Source organism: Trichechus manatus, unplaced genomic scaffold (assembly GCF_000243295.1).
Source record: "Trichechus manatus latirostris isolate Lorelei unplaced genomic scaffold, TriManLat1.0 scaffold00054, whole genome shotgun sequence".
In the NCBI taxonomy this organism is placed as follows: Eukaryota; Metazoa; Chordata; class Mammalia; order Sirenia; family Trichechidae; genus Trichechus; species Trichechus manatus.
This window is the reverse complement of record NW_004443990.1, coordinates 15476230-15496367: the sequence shown is the minus strand read 5'-3', so window position 1 is coordinate 15496367 and position 20138 is coordinate 15476230. Positions and strand designations below refer to the sequence as shown.

Here is a 20138-nt window from a genome sequence, read left to right as displayed (position 1 = left end):
GCACTGTCCAAAATTTTTCTCCCAGTCTGTAGGTTCTCTTTTTCTTTTGGTGAAGTCTTTTGAAGAGCATAGGTGTTTAAATAGTTAAATTTTTGAAAAATTATTCCCGGCCTCTGTATGAAGAATGAGTGGAGATGGAGTGGTACAATGGCACTTCTCAATTTTAACACATTCTAATGAAACTGCTTAGAGTTCTCTCCCCACCCAGTCCTTGGTTCACGGCACAATAACGTGTTTTAATCACTCTGAATCTCTAGTGTCTGAAGAAGTGGCCGGCATATATTAAATTCGCAAAAGAGCTGTTGGATAAATTAATAAAGCAATGTTTCTGTGTCCCCCAACTACTTTCAAGCGCGTAGAGATGGTCTCAACCAGGTCTCCAACAGCTTCTGCAGTTCTCAAAATCTCTATCCCGACGACCTACCGAGGGGTTAGGCTGAGGTCCAGGACTTACTACGTAATAAAGTAGCGCCCTGGGTAAAGAAGCGGGCACAACAAGCTCCGGGTGACGTAACAGCAGAGTGGGTGGGGCTTCAAAGTTCATATCCCAGGGTCCTTTGTACCTACTTCCTTTCTGTCCTTTTCCGGCGCGCAAGATGTCGAAGCGAGGTGAGGTTTCGTCTTTGTAGAATCGTCTGTCATCTGTGGCACGGTGGTTGCTGGCCTCGCCGGAATGACGGTCCTGGGCAGCTGGGGCACTCCGCTGTCCTCGGGGCCAGAGAGAGAGGCGGGGCCCCGCGAGAGCATTGAGGAGGACCCCCGAAAGTGGCGCGGGGGTTGAGGAGGGCGTTGTGGAGCGTTGACCTAGCAGGAGCCCGACTTGATTCTAGACTGAACCCGGTGCGCGATTATCACGACGCTTGTAGCTCTGACATAATGAGGCTAAAGTTCAACGGCCTTGACTCCCAGATCGGGCAGCCTTTGGGGTCACCCGACTTACTGGAGGGACTGTGTGGTGCAATGATTGGAGCAAGGATTCGGTTGTCCATTCCCCCTAAAATTGACTGGAAGTGTTAGTGAGGAATCGGCTATTTGCCATGAGAAGAGGTGGCGCATGGGGAGGGGGCTAGAGACAGTTAACCTATAGTGAACATGCGCTGGTGAATTTATAGCTGGAGAATGTAAGCAGAAGTCTGAACGTGTTTTGACAGTTGATCTTTCTCCTGTTTCCCTTCCCTTCCTACTCACAGGACGTGGTGGGTCCTCTGGTGCAAAATTCCGGATTTCCTTGGGTCTTCCGGTAGGAGCTGTGATCAACTGTGCTGACAATACGGGTGAGGCCTTAAGCACACTTTGTTGCACTCCCCCTTTTAAAAGCACTCATTGGGCCTTTTGCTAGTGACCCACTGAGCCGTCAAGAAAGGGCAGAATAAAAACACTGCTTTTGGGTGAAGCGGCAATATCTTGTGTTGTTTTGCTTCAATCGGTGGTGTGACAAAGTGTTCCACCTTGGGGACTAACTGTCGATTGTGAGCAGGTGGAGAGGCCTTGGACTGGGTGTTGGGGAAGTGTTACACAGGCCCTGGAAAAATTGGGTTTTTGTTTGCGTCCTTTTATAGGAGCCAAAAATCTGTATATCATCTCTGTGAAGGGGATCAAGGGACGACTAAACAGACTTCCCGCTGCTGGTGTGGGTGACATGGTGATGGCTACCGTCAAAAAAGGGAAACCAGAACTCAGAAAGAAGGGTGAGTAAAGAGACTGAATCCTTCTCATCTCCTTGTAGACAGCTGAAGTACCTCTCCCTTTATTGGAAAACGAACCAATGTAGTTCTTAAGGCCTCTTAACCTGATTTCCTTTGAAGAGAAAGCAGCTTTGTAGACTTAATAGACCACCTTCTATACTTGTGCAAACAAAAGCCCTGCCTCCTGGGATTCCCACTCCAACCTATACTACCAGCCTCAGCTCCTTTGTATTTGCTGTGCCTCTTGCCTGGAATACTGTAATCCAGTGATTTTCACTTTTAAAATCTATAGCTCACTTTGTTCTTGACATCTCCCCACCAACCCACAAATAACTGTTGGTAATTACTATGGCTTTTTATGATGTTTGTTCCTAAAAAGTTCTACTTAAGGTTCCGTGAGTGCAGATCATTAGTTTATTCTTTGACTGTAAATACTGCCTAACACAGTAAATACATAGTAAATATACATATGTATTTTTGATTTGGTGGAAAACTTGGAACTAACTTGGTGAAATCACAGCTTTGAGACTTATGTCACCATAGGTGAGTTGTTTTTTTTTTTTTTCCTGGAATTACTAATTTTAAAGAGAATAGTGATATTTTCTCACATATTTTCTCAAGTGATTGTGAGTTTCACATGATGAACTCCCGTGCCTGTAGAGCATCTGGCCTGTTATCTAGCATTTTTTAAGTACAGAATAACATGTTAGTTTCCGTCCTGCTTTAAGACAGGCTCTTTTTATAGGTTAGCTCGAGACTGGCTTGAAAGTTTGACATGGTGTATTCTAAGTCTTTTCTGATGGAAACTACAACAATGAGTTGCTCATGGCTTGATCATGGGCTACAGCCCAGAAAAGCTTTTCTTACCAGATAGATGACTTAAAAAGGGGAGGCCCAGGAGCACTTCTGACTTGTGATGTCCTATCTGGCTTTAGGGTTTCAGACATTTAGTGCACTTTAACTCATCAGCTCCTGAACTTTTCTGTTATGCCTGGCTTGGTCTGTCTCTGCCCTGGAATATCTTGCTCTTACACAGAAGCCCTAACCATCCCTGACATACAGGACAAATGTGACTGGTCACAGCTATGTATTGTAGTTACTCTTGTATGCCTGTATTCTACCACTAGATCTTTAACCTTTTGGTCAGAAGTCTTAGTTCATTCACCTTTAGTATCCTCTTGGGAGTTTGGTAGGCAAGGAGTAAGTAGCATTGGAAGAGTCAGTGTGTTGGCTGGGATCGGGATGCAACTGGACAGGCTTTTCTCTTTTCAGAACACTTGCTGGGTCTGATCAGTGGCCTGGGGAGTTGTCAGGGCCTCCCACTTAGTGTGTATCCCATGGTTAAACACTTGATCAGTCCATCAACAGATGAATGGATTTTTAAAATGTGGTATATACATATAATGAGATATTATTTTGCCATAAAAAGGAATGAAGTTCTGTTATATGCTACAACACGGATGAGGCTTGAAAACATGCTAATGAAATAAACCAGGCACGAAAGGACAAATGTTGTATTCCCTTTAACATGGTGTGTCTACAGTAAGCAAATTCCGAGACAGAAAATAGATTAGAGGTTACCAGGGACTGTGTGCAGGGTAGATGGGGCTGGGGAGTTATTAATGGGTACAGAGTTTGGGGTGATGAAAACATTTTGGAGATGGTGGTAATGGTTTCACAACATTGTGAACGTACTTAATGCCACTGAATTGTACACTTAAAATAAATTCTGATATATTTTACTGAAGTTTTTTGGATTTTTAAAAATTTCATCAGACTGTCTACTTATGTAGGTACTTCTTATTTAGTACTTGCCTCAAGAATAGCCAGGATCTTTGTGTCCTCATAAAAATTCTGTATTTCCAGTGTCTGGTCTTGAATGTGGAGATGTAACTATTATCCCTGTTTCACAAGAGGAAAACTTTAACATCTAAAAATTAATTTGCTCAAGGTCTCCAAGCTAGTATTAAATCAGGCTTTGAACACAGGCATGTGAGTCTAAACTAAGTTCCTTCAGTTGCTATAATCTACTGCATTCTTTTTTAAGGAATAACCAGCTTATAACAATTTGCTTTTGAAGGTCTGGAAAAGTGTTTTGTTCACATTAGTGCAGGTAGTTTTAAAAGTTGCTTATGACAGACACATGGCTCAATGAAGACGCATATTTCTTTAGGTTATCCCCCCTCTGCATTTTGTAACCAGTTTGTACCAAAATAGCTCTAAACTTTTATCCTGAGGCAATTTTAAGCGTATTAATAATAATAGTCTTTGTAAACGTTTTAGTAACGACTTAATTCTTGTTTGATTACATAAGTACTGAATTTCAGACACCCAACTCTTAGACCTCCAAGAGATGATCATTGTTAATATTCTGTTGAGTCCTTCTTCCTGACTCTATGCAAAAAAATGAGCTTGTAAACTGTCTTCGCTGTATAAATGTCACCATTACCATCCATAATTTGCTCTTCAAAAACATGATTGTCCTGCATACAAAAAACTACAGATGTGGATAATCATTTTAAAGGTTTGCACAGGATCCATTGTATAATACATGTGCCACAGGGTATTTAGTTTAGCTCCAAATTTGTGCTCTAGTAAACCACCATGTGTACATCCTTATACATGTATCTTTAATTCTAGCAAGTTCTTGGGAGCAGTAATTTTTAGATAAAGTGTGTATATAGTCAGCCCTCTGTCTGCAGGTTCTCCATCCTCAGATTTAACCAACTGTGGATCAAAAATATTGGGGGGAAAAAGTGATGTATAGGCATATCCTGATGTAGCCTCCCACCATTTCACAGATCCCCAGTCTCCAGCGCTCATTGTTTGAGCATTGTTTGCTTCGCCTCTGACATGTAGTATGTAGTTAGGCCTATGATGGTTGCATCTGTACTAAACATGTACAGACTTTTTTTTCTTGTTATTATTCTCTAAACAATACAGTATAACAATTATTTATTTAGCATCTATATTGTATTTGGTATTATAAGTAATCTAGAGGTGATTTAGTGTACAGGAGGATGTATGTAGGTTATATGCAAATATGCCATTTTATATAAGGGACTTGAGCATCTGCAGATTTTGATATCTGTTGGGTGTCCTGGAACGAATCCCGTGGATACTGAGAGATGTCTGTACTACTTGGGGGTTTTTTGGTATATACTGTACTGGGATGGAATATTGCCTAGTGAGGGGTTAATAGCTTGGCCTCTGGACTCATTGAGTCTGGGAATCCCATTCCCAGTTGATCATAATAGTAGCCACCTGATAGGTGAGATGGGTAAAAGTATAGAAAGTGCTTGACAACTTTCCTGCTGTTATGTTGCTAATCGTCCTAACAGAAGAGAGTACAGTTTCACACTTTCAGGAAACTATTGGCATTTCCGACTACACGTGAATAGTGTCTTTCGTTAAGAAGTGATTTGATGTTTGCACTGTTCTGTGTGCTTTTAGAAGATGAAAAACTAATGTGCATACATTTCTGTCCAAACAGGGGAAGGAATGTTGGGGAGCTAGTCAGGGTGTAAACTGCTTTTGTGGTGGCACTGAGACTTGACAGGTTAATAACTGCTGTCCTTTTTCCCCTCTTAGTACATCCAGCAGTGGTAATACGACAACGAAAGTCATACCGGAGAAAAGACGGCGTTTTCCTTTATTTTGAAGATAATGCGGGGGTCATAGTAAATAATAAAGGCGAGATGAAAGGTAAGAAAGCCATGCACGTCATTCCTCACGTCTCTGAGACTGGATGATTTGATTCTTTGGTCTATGAGTATATAGGTACAGGACACTGACTTACCTGTTACTTCCCCTCTCCCTTTTTTGTAGGTTCTGCCATCACCGGACCAGTTGCAAAGGAATGTGCAGACTTGTGGCCCAGGATTGCATCCAATGCTGGCAGCATTGCATGATTCTCCAGTGTAATTATAAAAATAAAATCACTGTATTTTACACAAATAACACACCTTGTTAGGTTGGCAAACAAACGCAGAAGGACGCATTATTTGTGTAAAAGTACGTACGCCTATTAAAAATTATTCTTTCCCAGTGCTTGCCTTCCGGTTCATTTCTACATGTCACTCTTGAAACCACCTAAACCTTGCCTTCTTTGTAAAATGAAACTACACCCACTCCTTGCTTACCTACATTTATATGGTTAGGTTCCAAAGACCAGGTTGTTCCACAAAATAAGTTGCAGTTGCCATCCAAGAGGTATGTCCTGAGGACAACTACTGCAGTTTTAAAAGGCTGTCTGGAGCCCTTACCCCCTCTGCTGGCGTGTTCCCAAGGACCCCACCTTTTATTCCCTTATCCACCACCTCCCCACCAATTTCAAGGGGCACCCTCTGGGCCGGGGCAGGTGGGCACATGCACTGGCACCGACCCCAGCTATGGAGACTTCTAACCTCACAGCCCCAGACGCTACCCTGAGGTTTAAAATGCAAGTTCCTAACCCACCCTGCGGGCACCCATTTAACATGGCACTTTGGTCCCACCACCCCTTGCTACACTTCCAAGCATCTCTGAGAGAGCCACTGCCATGGGCACCCACTTCCAAAGTTCACTCCAAGGAAAGACTTTCCTCAGCTCTACAGAAGCAGCTGACACTAGGCAGTGCCCAGCCACTCTCATAGGATCCCCTCTGCTCCAGCCCCAACCCCCTTCTGCAGACTCCTGAGATGGAGCCTAATCTCCCAGGCCAACCTCCGTGTAGGCAAAATTCTGTCTCCCAGCAACTCAGAGGTGGGGAATTGACAAACTTGAGCTGTCAGAGAGCAATTTTAGCAAATGTGGAGGTGCCTTGGCCAATGGGAAATATGAGTAGGATGGCACATTAGGGGCGACCTTGAAGAGTATCATATCTGTAGTTAAACAGCAGGGCTGGAAGGGGGCGCTTCAGTGTTAATTACGTAGTTGATGTGTAAATTTATTACTATCGTCCTAAATGCAAAATGTATAATGAGACAGTCGAGGGGAGTGGGGTGTATGTACTTCGGCGCAAACTTTCTGTGAACATGGCTTTTTGATTGGTTTTAAAGATAAAGTCCTTGCCCCTTGTAAGCTTACAGAACTTTTGAGACTTCTAATTTCTGCTGTAAAAGAATAAGGTATTTGGATAAAGTACAATACAGAAAGTAGATACTTTCTGATGATAGGTAACCAAGTGCCCTACAGTTAGAAAAGCGTTTAAGAGAGATTACAATGTAGGCTCAGATCCTGGACACAGTCCTGGAGTTAAAGGAGTTATGTGGGTAGGAGCCAGGAGTGTATATATACACATGAGCAGTTACAGATTTCCTTTGGGTAAATTGGGGTGTAAATGAGTCAGTGCTTGTAAGACCTAACACATGGTGATTGCCATGTAAATTTACCCATTTTATGGAAGATGATCAAATTGTTAATAGTGCCTGCAGGGTTTTTTGCTGTTATCCAAGTGTAGCATGACTGTATAATTTATCCTTTGAAAATGAAAAGGGATAGAATTATGGCTTCACAACAGGCATAAATCATGTTGTGGACCAAGGTGGATGGTCACCCCGCAAATAAGTAATTCTGCCCGATTGTGTTGAGATTGTCAACATTCTTCCCAGACCATGAGTAGCATATCCAGGGCCTGGGAAAAAAATGGACTCATCCAATTTGATCAATGCCACCACTGACTCATGGTGACCCCATGTGTCAGTAGAACTGTGCTCCATTCGTTTTTCAACGACTGATTTTTCAGAAGTAGATCACCAGGCCCTTCTTCCTAGGGCACCTTTGGATGAGCTCCAACCTCTCCCTTGGCAGCTGAGCATGTTAACCCTTTGCACCACCACGCTTTGCACAAAGAACTAGCCCTAAGAAAAATAATGTGTCAAACTACTAGGATTAACAGGAATACAAGCTGAAGAAATTTGTGGAGTGGGAAGAAGTGCTACAAGAGGACTGACTGGAAGTCAGGAGACCTGAATTGTTTCCGGCACTGCCACTAACTGCATTTGGGGAGTCGTTATTAGCTGAAACTTCCAGCTCCGTAAAATGAGTTGGAAGTAGGTGCTGTCTGTACTCTGACCCACTCTGAACACAAACTTTTCAAGGGAAATGAGCTGGGAAAAGTGAAAGAGAACACCACCTTGCTCATCTTAAAGGAAAACTTGAGGAGCTGGGGCCGATTACACTCAAACTTTCCACATTTATTAGTCCTCTCCTCCCCTCCTTCAATCTCCCACTCCTCCCGCACAGTTGGTCTCCTGGTCACCTCTAACCTAAAGGTCGCCCATTGGTCAACCCAGAGGGGGTGAGGATAATACCGTTTGTGTTGCTGGGGTCGCAAGAGTGACACCACGTAACAATGCGCCCGGGTTCTGGGGGAACCCCACCCAAGTCCCTCACTCCCACCAAAAGACCTTCCTGGGCTGCGGTGGTTGGGATGACGCACTTGTGTGAGTGTCCTCTGCGGCTGGAAAAGGGCTTCATCTTGGATGGAGTGGCCGTGAGCAGCATGGCCCGCACCTATGAGCGCACGAGGCCCAAACTCTGGTCTGCAATCCCGCCTTACAACGCGCAGCAGGACTACCACGCCCGCCGCTACTTCCAGAGCCACGTGGTTCCACCTGTTTTGCGGAAAACTAAACAGGTATAGGAGCGCCCGAGGACCTTGCTCTCCGCCTGTAGAGGATGGCCCCGGTGGCGGGGTCGACTTCCAGTAACGCAGTCACCAGATGCGAGCATCTCACTCCAGCGACCTCACCACCAGGGAGGCTGTCCCATTCTCACCCCCTCAGTTTTCCTAATGAAACCCCGGAACTGGAAGAGGAAGGTGACGAGTGTTGACTGCGAGCTCAATGAGCTCACAGGGTCACCTTTCACTCCGGAATTTGGGAAAGATCTGTTCTGGGTTTTTGCCGGGCTAAGGAGCCAGGCTCAAAACCCATGTCTCCTAAACCAATCGGTTTCATTGTTCTTTGTGACGTCACTGCCCCGCCCTTCCCGGCGACCTCCTGCTGTAGAGGCCCTAAAAAGGCAAAAACCCTTGTGACGTCAGTCAGCAAGACAAAGTGACCTGACTTGACGTGCCAGTCCAGGTGCCTTCCGCCCTGTGACGTGATAGTTGCCAAGAATATTCTCGGCCTCCTCCCTTGTCTAGAGCTTCATGCTGCCTCAGTTTTCCCCCAGGTGTTTTCCCTCAGGATGTTGGACCACTTCTTAGTTGAGTACTTCCACAGGATCAGAGATTCTGAGACTATTTGCTGATGGTAACCAATTTTTTTTTCCAACACTTTTGCCTCCAATGTTGTGTGTTTTTTTATGTCAATAAGCAGCCCTGGTGGTACAAATGGTTAAGTGATCGGCTGCTAACCAAAAGGTTAGTAGTTGGAACTCACTCAGCCGTTCCTCTGGAGAAAGACCTGGTGATCTGTTTCCATAAAGATAAGAGCCAAGAAAATCCTATGGGGCAGTTCTACTCTGTCACATGGGGTCACTATGAGTTGGAATCAACTCAATAGCACTCAACAACAATGACATATATGTCAATGGTGTGGGGAGGTGATGGGGTCTTACAGGGGCTGCTCTGTGAACAAATCTTGGAGTTCTGGGAGTTTCTGTGTACAGTATATGTATGTGGACATAAAATTTGTGTGTGCCATACTTGTGTGTACCTGCTGCCTACTCCAGTAACTTTTTTTTTTTTTACTGTTCTTCAGGTGAAGGCTAACAGAACAAATAGTTTCTCACGAAACAGTAGTACACATATTGTTTTATGACATTGGTGAACAACCCCACAACATGTCAACCCTCTAACTTCTCAACCTTCTTTTTTTTGGTGAAAATACACATAGCCAAAGATACACCATTTCAAAAATTTCTACATGCTACTCCAGTAACTTTTATACACAAGAAAGGAGCTGGAGTCTGGGAAAAAAGGGAAGAACTTGAGCATTTAAAAACTTTAAAATAATATGGTGTACACCCTTTTGAGACTTTTTATGTTTAATTTTATAAGCATCCTTTAATCTGCACAACCACCATTTGTGGTAAGTATCATTTTCGTTTAAATAAAGATAACGTTTACTCTATTTACAATGCCAGGTCCTTTGTCTGAACAACCTCATTCAAGTCTGACAGCGACCCTCATTTTATTAATGAAGAAACTGAGACCTAGAAAAGCTGTGTAATTTGCCCATGAAAATTACAATTTGCCACCCAGCTTGTTAGTGGTAGAGCTGGAATTGGTACCCAGCCTGTCTGGCAACAGAGACTGAACCTTTAAGTGCCAAGCTACTCGGCCTCTCCTTGAGTAGGACATAAATCAAAATGTATATTTAACCTGTCTAGCTGAGTTTCCCGGGGGGCTGGGATCTCTTTCCCCTCCCCCCAACAAGCCCAGGGGAGTTTGCACCGTGCACCTCTCAGCACTGAGGCTGACCTCTTCTGTGTTTTTTCTCTCACCCTCAGGATCATGGCGGTACAGGAAGGGACGGCTGGATAGTAGATTATTTCCACATCTTTGGACCAGGACAGAGATACCTCAACAGGAGAAACTGGGCGGGGGCAGGCAAGTGCCCCCTCACTTTCCAGCCTCACCATGGTCCCACCCAGGAAGAGTGGTGTGTGTTCCACGGTTCAGAGAGAGCAGCTGGGTCACAGAGGCATGGCTAGGGGGAAGAGGCCCAGGGACTTGCATCCTCCAACTTTTCTTCCCATCCATGAGAAGATGGCCAGAGTGCTCCCTAATATTTAGCTACTGAGCACCTACTCTATGTCAGGCGCTTTCTGCCCTCGCACTTTCCCCATGTTACAGCTGGGGAAACTGAAGTGTAGGGAGTTAACATGGTTTACTAAGAAGGCTGAGCTGGGATTCCAATTCCACTCTTTTCAACCTCAATGACCGTGTTCCATTCGTTGCTCCGTGAGCAGGTTGGGTTCTGCTAATTTTTTCAGGCTGATTTAGCAGCAAGAAGAAAGGGAGAGTTGAGAGATATTCTTTTGACATGATGAGTCCTTCTCCCAACCCGACTCCACCACCCTTCTGCCATATCGCTTAGTCACATGCTCCTTTGCACCATTTGGCTAAATTAATTACATCCATTTTGTCCAGATGGGTCAGAGGCAAGGGTGAGGTTTTCTTAGTTCTCCTGGGAGCAAGGCAAATTCTCCAAGCCCTGAACTTCCTGGCCACTTCTGTGTCAGCACATACCACTCACCCTCCTCCTGCAACTATTCCTGGTACAGGGTTTGGTTTTTAGGAAGTCGTCTGTCTCCTCGACCTCACCAGCTCTTGGCTTTTCCATCAAGAGACTTAGGATATTTGAGGACTGAGGGTTCAGCTGTGGCATGAGGACTACAGTTACTGACTGTAGTTGGGTTGGCATCCCATACTGGCCCTTTGGGAAGGCAAGAAAGGAGGTGAATGTAGGCTCAGGTCTCTATCTCTGCCCCAAAGGGCATTCCTTCCAGCAGGTGACTGGGCATGACTACTACAATGCAGATCTGAAACAGTTCAAGGGGTTCAATGGTCAGTTTGGCTACCGCCGGAACACCCCAGCCCTCCGCCAGCGCACATCCGTCTTTGGAGAGGTCACCCAATTCCCTCTCTTCTAACAGCGTCTCTTCTCTTCACAGCCCTCAACTTGAATTTCTAAGAGAGATGTTTAGATGTGCTCTAAATGTCATTTTCTATTAAAAAAAAAATGTTATTTGTGCCTCTAAGTGTGCAGTTTCTTCCATGAGGTTGTGGGTGGGGACTAAGCTAGTTTCTCCATCCTCGGCTTCTCTACCCCATGGAGATGAGCTGAGAGGAAAAATGGCTTCTCAGGCCTACACCCTTACACTGCATGGCCGGGACTGCCAGGCTTGAAAGGAGAGGCCTCAGTTCTCTCCTGCCATTGTGATAAAAAGAAACAACACTACTTAAATCCATTATGTTGAGTAGAATCTGACTCAGTGGGGCAGATTCAAACTGCTGACCCCTTGGTTAGCAGCCTAGCTCTTAACCACTGTGCTACCAGGGCTCCCAACACTGCTTAGTCCTCAACAAAGCACTTCCCAGGTCTCAGCAGGGCCCCAGATCAGAAACTGGCTACTGTTTCTATCAAGAACAGAACAGGCAGGGCAACTGCAGGGATTGGTATTGGCTGCCCTAAGAAGGATTTCCTGATTTTCCCGATAGGATCATCCTATCCAAAATAACGGACATCTTCCTATTCCTTTCCACTCTCAATTCATCAAAAGGCAGGGGATGGACAAGATGACATCTAGGGGTGCTTTTTAGCCCAGACATTCTGACACAGTGATACTGTACTTGTGGGCAGCTGCGGGCGGTGGAATAAAATCTCTCTGCTATGGTAGTTTCCTTTTCAGCTAGTTTCCAGGTTGTCACTTTCCAGGGTTTCACTTTTCAAGCGCCCCCACCCAGTTTATTGGTGGCCAGGAGAAAAGCCAAAGCAGATGATGGATACAAAAGAAGGTGGGGCTTTAGAACACAAGCCTGCCAGAGTTCTAGTGTGGGTGGAACCTGATTGTATTGCGTCACTGTAAATAGACAAGCAGGAGACCTCTAATAGGGCTTGGGGGTATAGCATTTGACTGCAGATCAAGAGGTCCCTGGTTTGAATCTGGGTGCCCCCTTTCTGGTACCTTTTTTCCCGTATTTAGAAAAAATACCTCTTCTCCCGCAGCTACAACATCATTAGAGAAAACAAGGAACTTTCAACTCATTCTTGTCCTGAAATACTAGTTCTTCCTACATTCCAAATGACCACTTAGGGCAGGCCTCTTAGACTGCCCATCTCCACTCCACCACACCTAGGTCTTCAACTAAGACAAAGTCCCTGAGGAACTTCTAAATTTAAGATTAGATTTGAGGGTTATGAACATAATTTGGCAATCTGTTGTGTGCCTATAAAATTAAACATGTTCATTCAACACGTATTTGTGAAAGCTTAGTAGATAACAAGGCTGTGTTGAATCAAAAGATGAAAGAGTGTCCCTGTCCTCTGGGAGTTTTCACTCTAGGCACCAAAAACCCAAACCCACCGCCGTCGATTCCAACTCATAGTGACCCTATAGGACAGGTAGAACTGTCCCATAGGGTTTCCAAGGAGTGGTTGGTGGATTCAAACTACCAACCTTTTGATTAACAACAGAATGCTTAATCACTGCACCACAAGGGCTCCTTTCAGCCCAGCAGGAGTTGGCAAATACTCATGTGGCTGTAAGAAAAACTCAGAGGAAGAGCATTTGTTTGTAGCTCAAGAGATATCTTTTAAAAATACATGACCACCCTTTCTAGATAGAATTTATAACCGATGCTTTCCTAAACTAGTAGGGATAGTTCTGCCTGATCTGAAGAGTATATTAACTTATCGCTTTTGCCCCTGTGTGATCCCCTCTACAAGCCTTGTTGTTTATTGTATGGTCAGAATTATACAAACTGAACAGATACTCTGGCCGCTTTAAGCAGAAAATGAGTCTACTGGGAGCATAACGGGAGCTCACAGAGTTAATGGAAAGGTTAGAGAACCTAACTCAGAAAGCAGGATCTATGAAGGGCCATGGAACAGGGCAATCTAGCCCAAGTCTCATCCTCTGAAGTCTGATTCAATGGGTCAGGGGTAGGACCTGGGAATCTATAGTAAAAGAAGACCCTCAGGGGATTCTATTATAGGTACTTCCCATTTTGAGGTCACACTTTGAGAAACACTGGTGAAAAGAAATCAATTAAATGTGATTCCTACAGTTTTAGTTCTCTCTACTCAAAAAAAAAAAAAAAAAGTGTCCTGATGGCGCAAAGTTTAGACCTCAGCTGCTGACCAAAAGGTTGGCCATTTGAACCTATCCAGCAGCTCTGCAGGAGAAAGACCTGGAGATCTGTTTCAAACCCTATGGGGCAGTTCTGCTCTGTCATGTGGGGTCACTATGAGTTGAAATCAACTCTAAGGCTCCTAACAACACCAACTACACAAAAATAACTCTGTCCTGTCTTCAAATATTTTCCACCACAAAAGTATGGCATCACTGACTTTTGGAACCATTCACTTCCTTCTAATCTTTGGTGTCCGTCAGGATGGAGCCCTGGAAGAGAAGTTACTATGGGTATTGATAACATCGGAGATAGAATTGTTATCATTTATTGAGCATTTACTGTATGCCAGGTACTATGTGAAAAACATTACTTAATGTAATTCCCACAACAACCCTGCACAGTAGATTGTATTATGCTTATTTTACAGATGAGAAAAAGTCCTCACAGAGGTTGTAACACCTAACTTATACATGATAGAATTGGGACTCAAACTCAAATCAAAGCCATTGCCATTTCAATACATAGTCCTCTTTATTATTGTATAACTATTAACACTATATTAATGATTGCTACTATTTCTAAGAGTTCATGCCCCAAGGAAACATCTTGGTCAACTTTTGACTCTAGAACACAGGGCCTTTAAGGATGCATGCATGCATCCATTCATCATTTGACAACACTTTACTGAGCCACTACTATGTGCCAGAAACTGTACTGGACATAAGGGACACAAAAGTGAACAGAGGTCTCTACCATTATGGAACGCACAGGGATACAAACAAGTGAACAGGAATATGGTGTGAGAGATCTAAGAGAACCTAAGAGACAGGATGAACAACAAAAGCTTCCCCTGAGACGGGTCCAGAAAGGTAAATAGAAAATCAGGAGAATGGTAGGCAGAAGTCAAGGGAGAAGTGTCTCAATAAGGAGGGAGTGGTCATCAATATCAAAGCCTAAGGGGTGGCAAGATGCAGATGAAATATGTCCATCTGGATTTAAATACAAGGGATTACTGAAGATCATAGGGAGAATCAATGAGGTTAAACGGAAGACAAAGCCTGGGTGGAGATAATATGGCTTGGCTTGGTTAAGTTTGGTTAAGAAGGAGAGGACAGGGCAGGAGGGGAGGAGTGGGAACGGAGAAATGAGTTTTTTTTTTTTTTTTTTTAAAGGATTAGGATAAATTGAGCATATTTAAAATGCTGATGACAAAGAGCTAATATGAAGACTGAAGATACAGGAGGGAGGAATGGAGCAATAGGGAGGTCTCCCAGATTGTGAGGGATGGGATCTAGAGCACAGATGAGCTTTCGGGCCTTGGGAGGGATGCCTCTTCCACTGTAACCAAAAGGAAAATGGGGGCACTGGCAGATTCTCCAGGTTTGGTGAACGGAAGCTGATGAAGTTCGGCTTGATGGCTTCCATTTATTTTTGTAAAGTAGGCCTGAAGTAAGGGGTTGACTGTGGGTCGAGGTTTAAGCAGAGCGCTGGCTTGAAAAGCCGCTTTGGAGAACTGGGGTGTGGGAATGTGGAGGATTATAGGGGTGAGGTGTCCTGGGTTGATGCACACTGGAGTATAGCCCCGGAAATGCTGAGCCGAGCTTCGAGAAGGACGCCATGGTGCACTGTCATGGCAAAAGAACCGCAGGGAAAGCCCCATCGCATCTCTAACTGAACAGAGCTGTGGCGTTTAAACTGACAGTTGAGGAGATCAGCTGAGGTACAGATGCCAGGCAGCCAAAATGTGACCACAAAGGAAGCAACATCGGGGCCTCAAACTCTGCGGAAACTACACGTGACGTCACTGTCACATGGAGCGACGGAGAGTACTAAACGCCATTGTTAGGCGACGCAGACGCAGCAATATGACGCGCCCCCGGAAGTGGTCTCTAGATCGGTCGGTGAAAGTAGCAGCCGGTGGGCTCCGGGACCAGGCTCGGGGAGGTCGCATCTGAATTATTCTCTACGTTTCCTCGCGATCGTTCCTGATTCTTCCGGTTCCGCGTTGTGAGGAAACGTCTCCACCGTCATGGGGGGCGGAGACCTGGTAAGTGAAGAAGGCCTCGGCGGGGGCGGACTGAGGCCGGAGACGGACTGGGGCTGGAGTCCAAAATTGGCGGCGAGTGGATGACTGTGGCAACGGAGCCTTGCTTTTGAGGGGAGGGGACCGTAGCCTTGGAGACAGGGACGGAGGGCTAGGGCCTCAGAGGGACTTGCCATCGGTTCGCGACACACTTGAATAAGGTGTGCGAGGTGTGTCGCGAACCTCGGCAGGTGATTGTGTGTTTGTTTGCGGCGGGGGCAGCGGAGAGGGTGGTGGGACTCCCAGCTGGAAATTCTGGGAACGCCGGGGAGGGGGGCGGCTGGAGCCGTCGCTTGGAAAGGAGGCAGATACCGAGGCCTTATCACGTAGCCTTTGTTTTGTGTATCTTGTTTTGAGACATCACTTTTCCTCAGCTAGGAGTTCAGAGCCTTGTCTTGAGCCGTAGCAAGGGTAGTTTGCGTCCCCTTCTCCCAGTCCCTGAGCTGTGCCCTGGAGTTCACTTTAAGCCTGAAGGGATCTTTTTCACCTCCATCTTTCTTACCCCGTTTGCCCTTCAATGCTCTATCCTGATTTGTCGTGACAGAGCTTTCTTCCGAGTTCATAGGACTTAAGTTATGTAGCAATTTCTCTTAAACTGGATAGTTTATTTGTAGGCGGCTAAGACTCCAGATAAGGAGCCCTGGTAGTGCAGTGGTTAAGTGCTGGACTGCTAACCAAAAGGTCGGTGGTTGAACTCACCAGCCCCTCCGTGGGAGAAAGATGTGGCACTCTGTTCCCATATTGATTACAGTTTGGAAACCCAATGGGGCAGTTCTGCCCTGTCATATAAGGTTGCTATGAGTTGAAATCGACTTGACAGCCACGGGTAAGGCCCTTGATAGGGTACATGGACCCACAAGAGTGTGGTGCAAGATCAGGAAAATACTAACCTCCTGACAGTGAACTAAATCAATTAGCAAACAGATCCCTTTAGTCACCTGTCCAGTAATTTGCTCTACTATGGCTTGTCAGGTATTCTCAATTAAAGTGAGTTCTAAGACTCCACCAAAATTTGTATAATTTAGTGTTTTCTTCAAGCAACTGCATTTAGGCACAGCGATGCTGTAATCCAGTATTTCTGGACCTCAGTACTATTGACATTTTAGGCTGGATAATTCTTTGGTGTGTATTTATTGGGGGGGAGGGGAGTGTTGTCCATGCACTGTAATATGTTTAGCTGCATCCCTGGCCTCTAGCCACTAGATGCTAATAGCACCTTCCTCTCCCAGTTGTGACAGGTAGAAAATGTCTCCAGACATTGTCAAATGTGCTAGGGGACAAAATTGTCCATGATTGAGGACCACTGCTCTAATCTATTTAATGATGGCATGACCCAAGTTAAGGATATGTTAACCTGAGCATAGACTTGCCAGATTTAGCCCCTCCTCCCCTAAAAACAAAAAAACAAAAAAAGAAAAAAGCAAAGGATGAGAGGAGAAGGACGGAAGAAGGCAAGGAGGAGGGAGGGAGGGGAGGATCAGGAGGACAAGGAGAGGTGGGGAGGACGGAAAGAAGGAAGGAAGGACAGAAGGATGGACCGGATGAGGGGAAGGAGCGAGAAGGAAACTCTCATCGACCTCCTGTGTGCCAGGTACCTTGTGCTTATTATTTAGACTTCTTAGCGGTCTCCTGGTCTCCAGTTGTGGCCCTCTCCAATCCATTCTTCACGTGATAACTAGTCATGCCACTCATCTGCGTATGACTATTCAGTATTTCCTGCTGTCAACAGGATAAAGTCCAACCCTGTAACATGGCTTGTAAGGGCCTTAATTTGTTCATTTCTTAGTTGGCTTCATTTTGTGCCCCTTCTACGTAGCTTGCACTCCATCTCCTGCCACACTGAATTATTTGTTCTATATTCTTTCTCACCACTGGGCCTGCAGTTGCAAATCCGGATACAGCTGTTCCCTCTGTTTAGAAATCTACACCCTACTGTCCCCTTCCTACATCACTGGGCTAATTTATAATCATTCTTAGATGTTACTTTCTCCAGGAAACCTTCCCTAATTGGGAAACTGAATTAAAGCAGTGGCTGATAGGGAAGAGGGAGAGGAGAAGCATTCCTTGAGGGTGAAAGGGAGATCAGAACCATGGGGAGATACCTGGTAAGGGAAGAGAGGAGAACTTGTACATTCAAGGTTGAAAGAGGTACTATGTTGGGTTGTAAACTATGTACGTTTAGGGCAAGTTAAGAGGATTCAAGGAAAAGAAGGCTGTGTTCGTAATAGTGAATGTCTATCAATGTCCAGTGAATGTCCAGAGGTGCTTTGAGTTCTGCTGCCTTTCAGAATATATACCTTTCTACCTCCTTGCCCCATTCCCCCTGTATGGTCATCACCAACCCCCACCTCAGGCACGGCCAGTGGAAATCAGACTCATGTGCCTTCAAGGTCAAAACTTTTTGAAAAGAACCCAGGAAAGACCTATTCTATTCTGAAACCTTATGTACTTGAATAAAAACTTCCCAGATGTGTGGGAGATTATTGGGTGCAAACCTTGCCATTTTAACAACTTGCCCTTTATGTGCCTGCCCTAGCATGAATGGGGTACAGTGAGGTGGGTGAGGCAGGGACAGTTATACTCACCACCCACCTACTCCCAAATTATTTTCCTCCTCCTTTTCATTTACCATAGAATCTGAAGAAGAGCTGGCACCCGCAAACCCTCCGCAATGTGGAGAAAGTGTGGAAGGCCGAGCAGAAGCATGAGGCTGAGCGGAAGAAGATTGAGGAGCTTCAGCGGGAGCTGCGAGAGGAGAGGGCCCGGGAAGAGATGCAGCGCTATGCGGAGGATGTTGGGGCTGTCAAGTAAGCCAGGAGCTGAGGGGCGGCGGGGCGATTTGGGCCGGGGATGTCCTGATGTGTAGGGAGTTGCTGCAGGTGCGTCATGTCATCCTACTTGTCTCATCGCAGTAGAGCTGAGTGGTGAAGAGCAAGGCCTTTGGACTCAGACTGACCTGGGCTCAAGCCTGTCTGTGCACGCACTAGCTGTGTAACTGAGGGCAGGTTTGGGAGTCTTGGTTATCTCAGTAGAACCATGGAGTGATAATACCCTTTTCCTTAACGTTTGAGGAGGATCAAATAACATGTAAAGAACTTCGTGTGTAGGCCAAGCCCATAGTAAGTGATTGACCAGTAACTGATTGAGGATGACATAAAACCAAGGCCACCTCTACCTGGCCTTTCAGTATGTATCAGCAACTAGAGTCCTGCTTTGTGTTTATGTATTGCAGGTTCAGTTTAGGGGGCAGTGGGGTGCCAAGGAAGGAGGTATGAACTAGAAGTCACAAGTAGATTCCGATGGCGTCTGTCAGTAAAAGCTGTGTGACTGTGAACAACCCCACTTTTTTCTTTTCTCCCATACAAAAATTTGTACATACATTGTTATGTGACTCTTAATTGCTCTCTCCATACTGTGACAGCACACTCCTTGCCACCCCTGATTCCCCATGTCCATTTAACCAGCTCCTAACGCTCTCTGCCTTCCCATCTCACCTCTGTACAGAAGCTGCCCGTTTAGTCTCTTGTATCTACTTGACTAAGAGGCACACTCCTCACGAGTATAACTTTATGTCCCATAGTCTAGTCCAATCCCTGTCTGAAGAGTTGGCCTTGGATATTGTTTTAGTTCTGGGCTGATAGAGAATCCAGGGGCCATGCTCTCCGGGATTCCTCCGGTCTCAGTCAGACCATTAAGTCTGGTCTTCTTACTAGAATTTGAGTTCTGCACCCCACCTTTTTCCTGCTCCATCTGGGGCTCTTTGTTGTGTTCCCTGTTATTGGTGGTAGCCGGGCACCATCACTTTCTTCTGGTCTCAGGCTGATGCAGTCTCTGGTTTATGTGGCCCTTTCTATCTCTTGGGCTAATACTTCCCTTGTGTCTTTGGTGTTCTTCATTCTCCTTTACTCCAGGTGGTTGAGACCAATTGATGCATCTTAGATGGCCGCTTGCAAGCTTTTAAGACCCCAGATGCCACTCACCAAAGTAGGATGCCGAACATTTTCTTAATAAGCTTTGTTATGCCAGTTGACCTAGATGTCACCTGAAACCATGGTCCCCAGACCCCTACCCCTGCTACTCTGTCCTTCAAAGCATTTGATTGTATTCAGGAAGCTTCTTAGCTTTGGTTTAGTCCAGTTGTGCTGACTTCCCCTGTAGTGTGTGCTGTGCTTCCCTTCGCCTAAGATGATTTTTATCTAATATCTAGTTAGTGAAAAACCCTCGCCCTCCCTCCCCACCCTCATAACCATCAAAGAATGTTTTCTTCTATGTTTAAACCTTTTCTTGAGTTCTTAAAATAGTGGTCTTATACAATATTTGTCCTTCTGTGACTGACTAAAATTCACTCAGCATAACCTCCAGATTCCTCCATGTTATAAGATGTTTCACGGCTTCCTTGTTGTTCTTTATCGTTGTGTACTATTCCATTGTATGGATATACCATAATTTGTTTATCCATTCGTCTGTTGATGGGCACCTAGGTTGTTTCCATCTTTTTGCTGTTGTGAACAGTGCTGCAGTGAACATGGGAGTGCACATATCTATTCATGTGACGGCTCTTATTTCTCTAGGATATATTCCA

At 45.2% G+C, this 20138-nt stretch overlaps 3 protein-coding genes and 1 non-coding gene across 4 annotated transcripts in view; all 4 read left to right on the top strand.

Annotated features, from left to right (window-relative positions):
- Positions 1 to 548: 548 nt before the first annotated feature.
- Positions 549 to 5623, top strand: RPL23 (ribosomal protein L23). The gene is made up of 5 exons (XM_004378014.2): positions 549 to 609; positions 1191 to 1274; positions 1560 to 1688; positions 5277 to 5390; positions 5514 to 5623. Exons 1-5 carry the CDS (start codon positions 597 to 599, stop codon positions 5594 to 5596), a joined length of 423 nt encoding a protein of 140 aa, XP_004378071.1. The 5' UTR covers positions 549 to 596; the 3' UTR covers positions 5597 to 5623.
- LOC111820888 (small nucleolar RNA SNORA21) lies at positions 1305 to 1440 on the top strand. Its single transcript, XR_002824380.1, has one exon. It is a non-coding gene; the product is annotated as a small nucleolar RNA SNORA21 (small nucleolar RNA).
- Positions 5624 to 8097: 2474 nt separating the features above from the next.
- Positions 8098 to 11270, top strand: SPMAP1 (sperm microtubule associated protein 1). Its single transcript, XM_004378013.1, has 3 exons — positions 8098 to 8304; positions 10125 to 10224; positions 11113 to 11270. The coding sequence occupies exons 1-3, from the start codon at positions 8098 to 8100 to the stop codon at positions 11268 to 11270; spliced, it is 465 nt and encodes a 154-aa protein (XP_004378070.1).
- Positions 11271 to 15243: 3973 nt separating this feature from the next.
- Positions 15244 to 20138, top strand: part of CWC25 (CWC25 spliceosome associated protein homolog) — a 24263-nt gene continuing 19368 nt past the window's right edge. The window contains exons 1-2 of the mRNA XM_004378011.2: positions 15244 to 15520; positions 18191 to 18363. Of these exons, the coding sequence (XP_004378068.1) occupies positions 15503 to 15520; positions 18191 to 18363 (191 nt within the window). The 5' untranslated portion in view covers positions 15244 to 15502. The remainder of the gene's footprint in view (positions 15521 to 18190; positions 18364 to 20138) is intronic.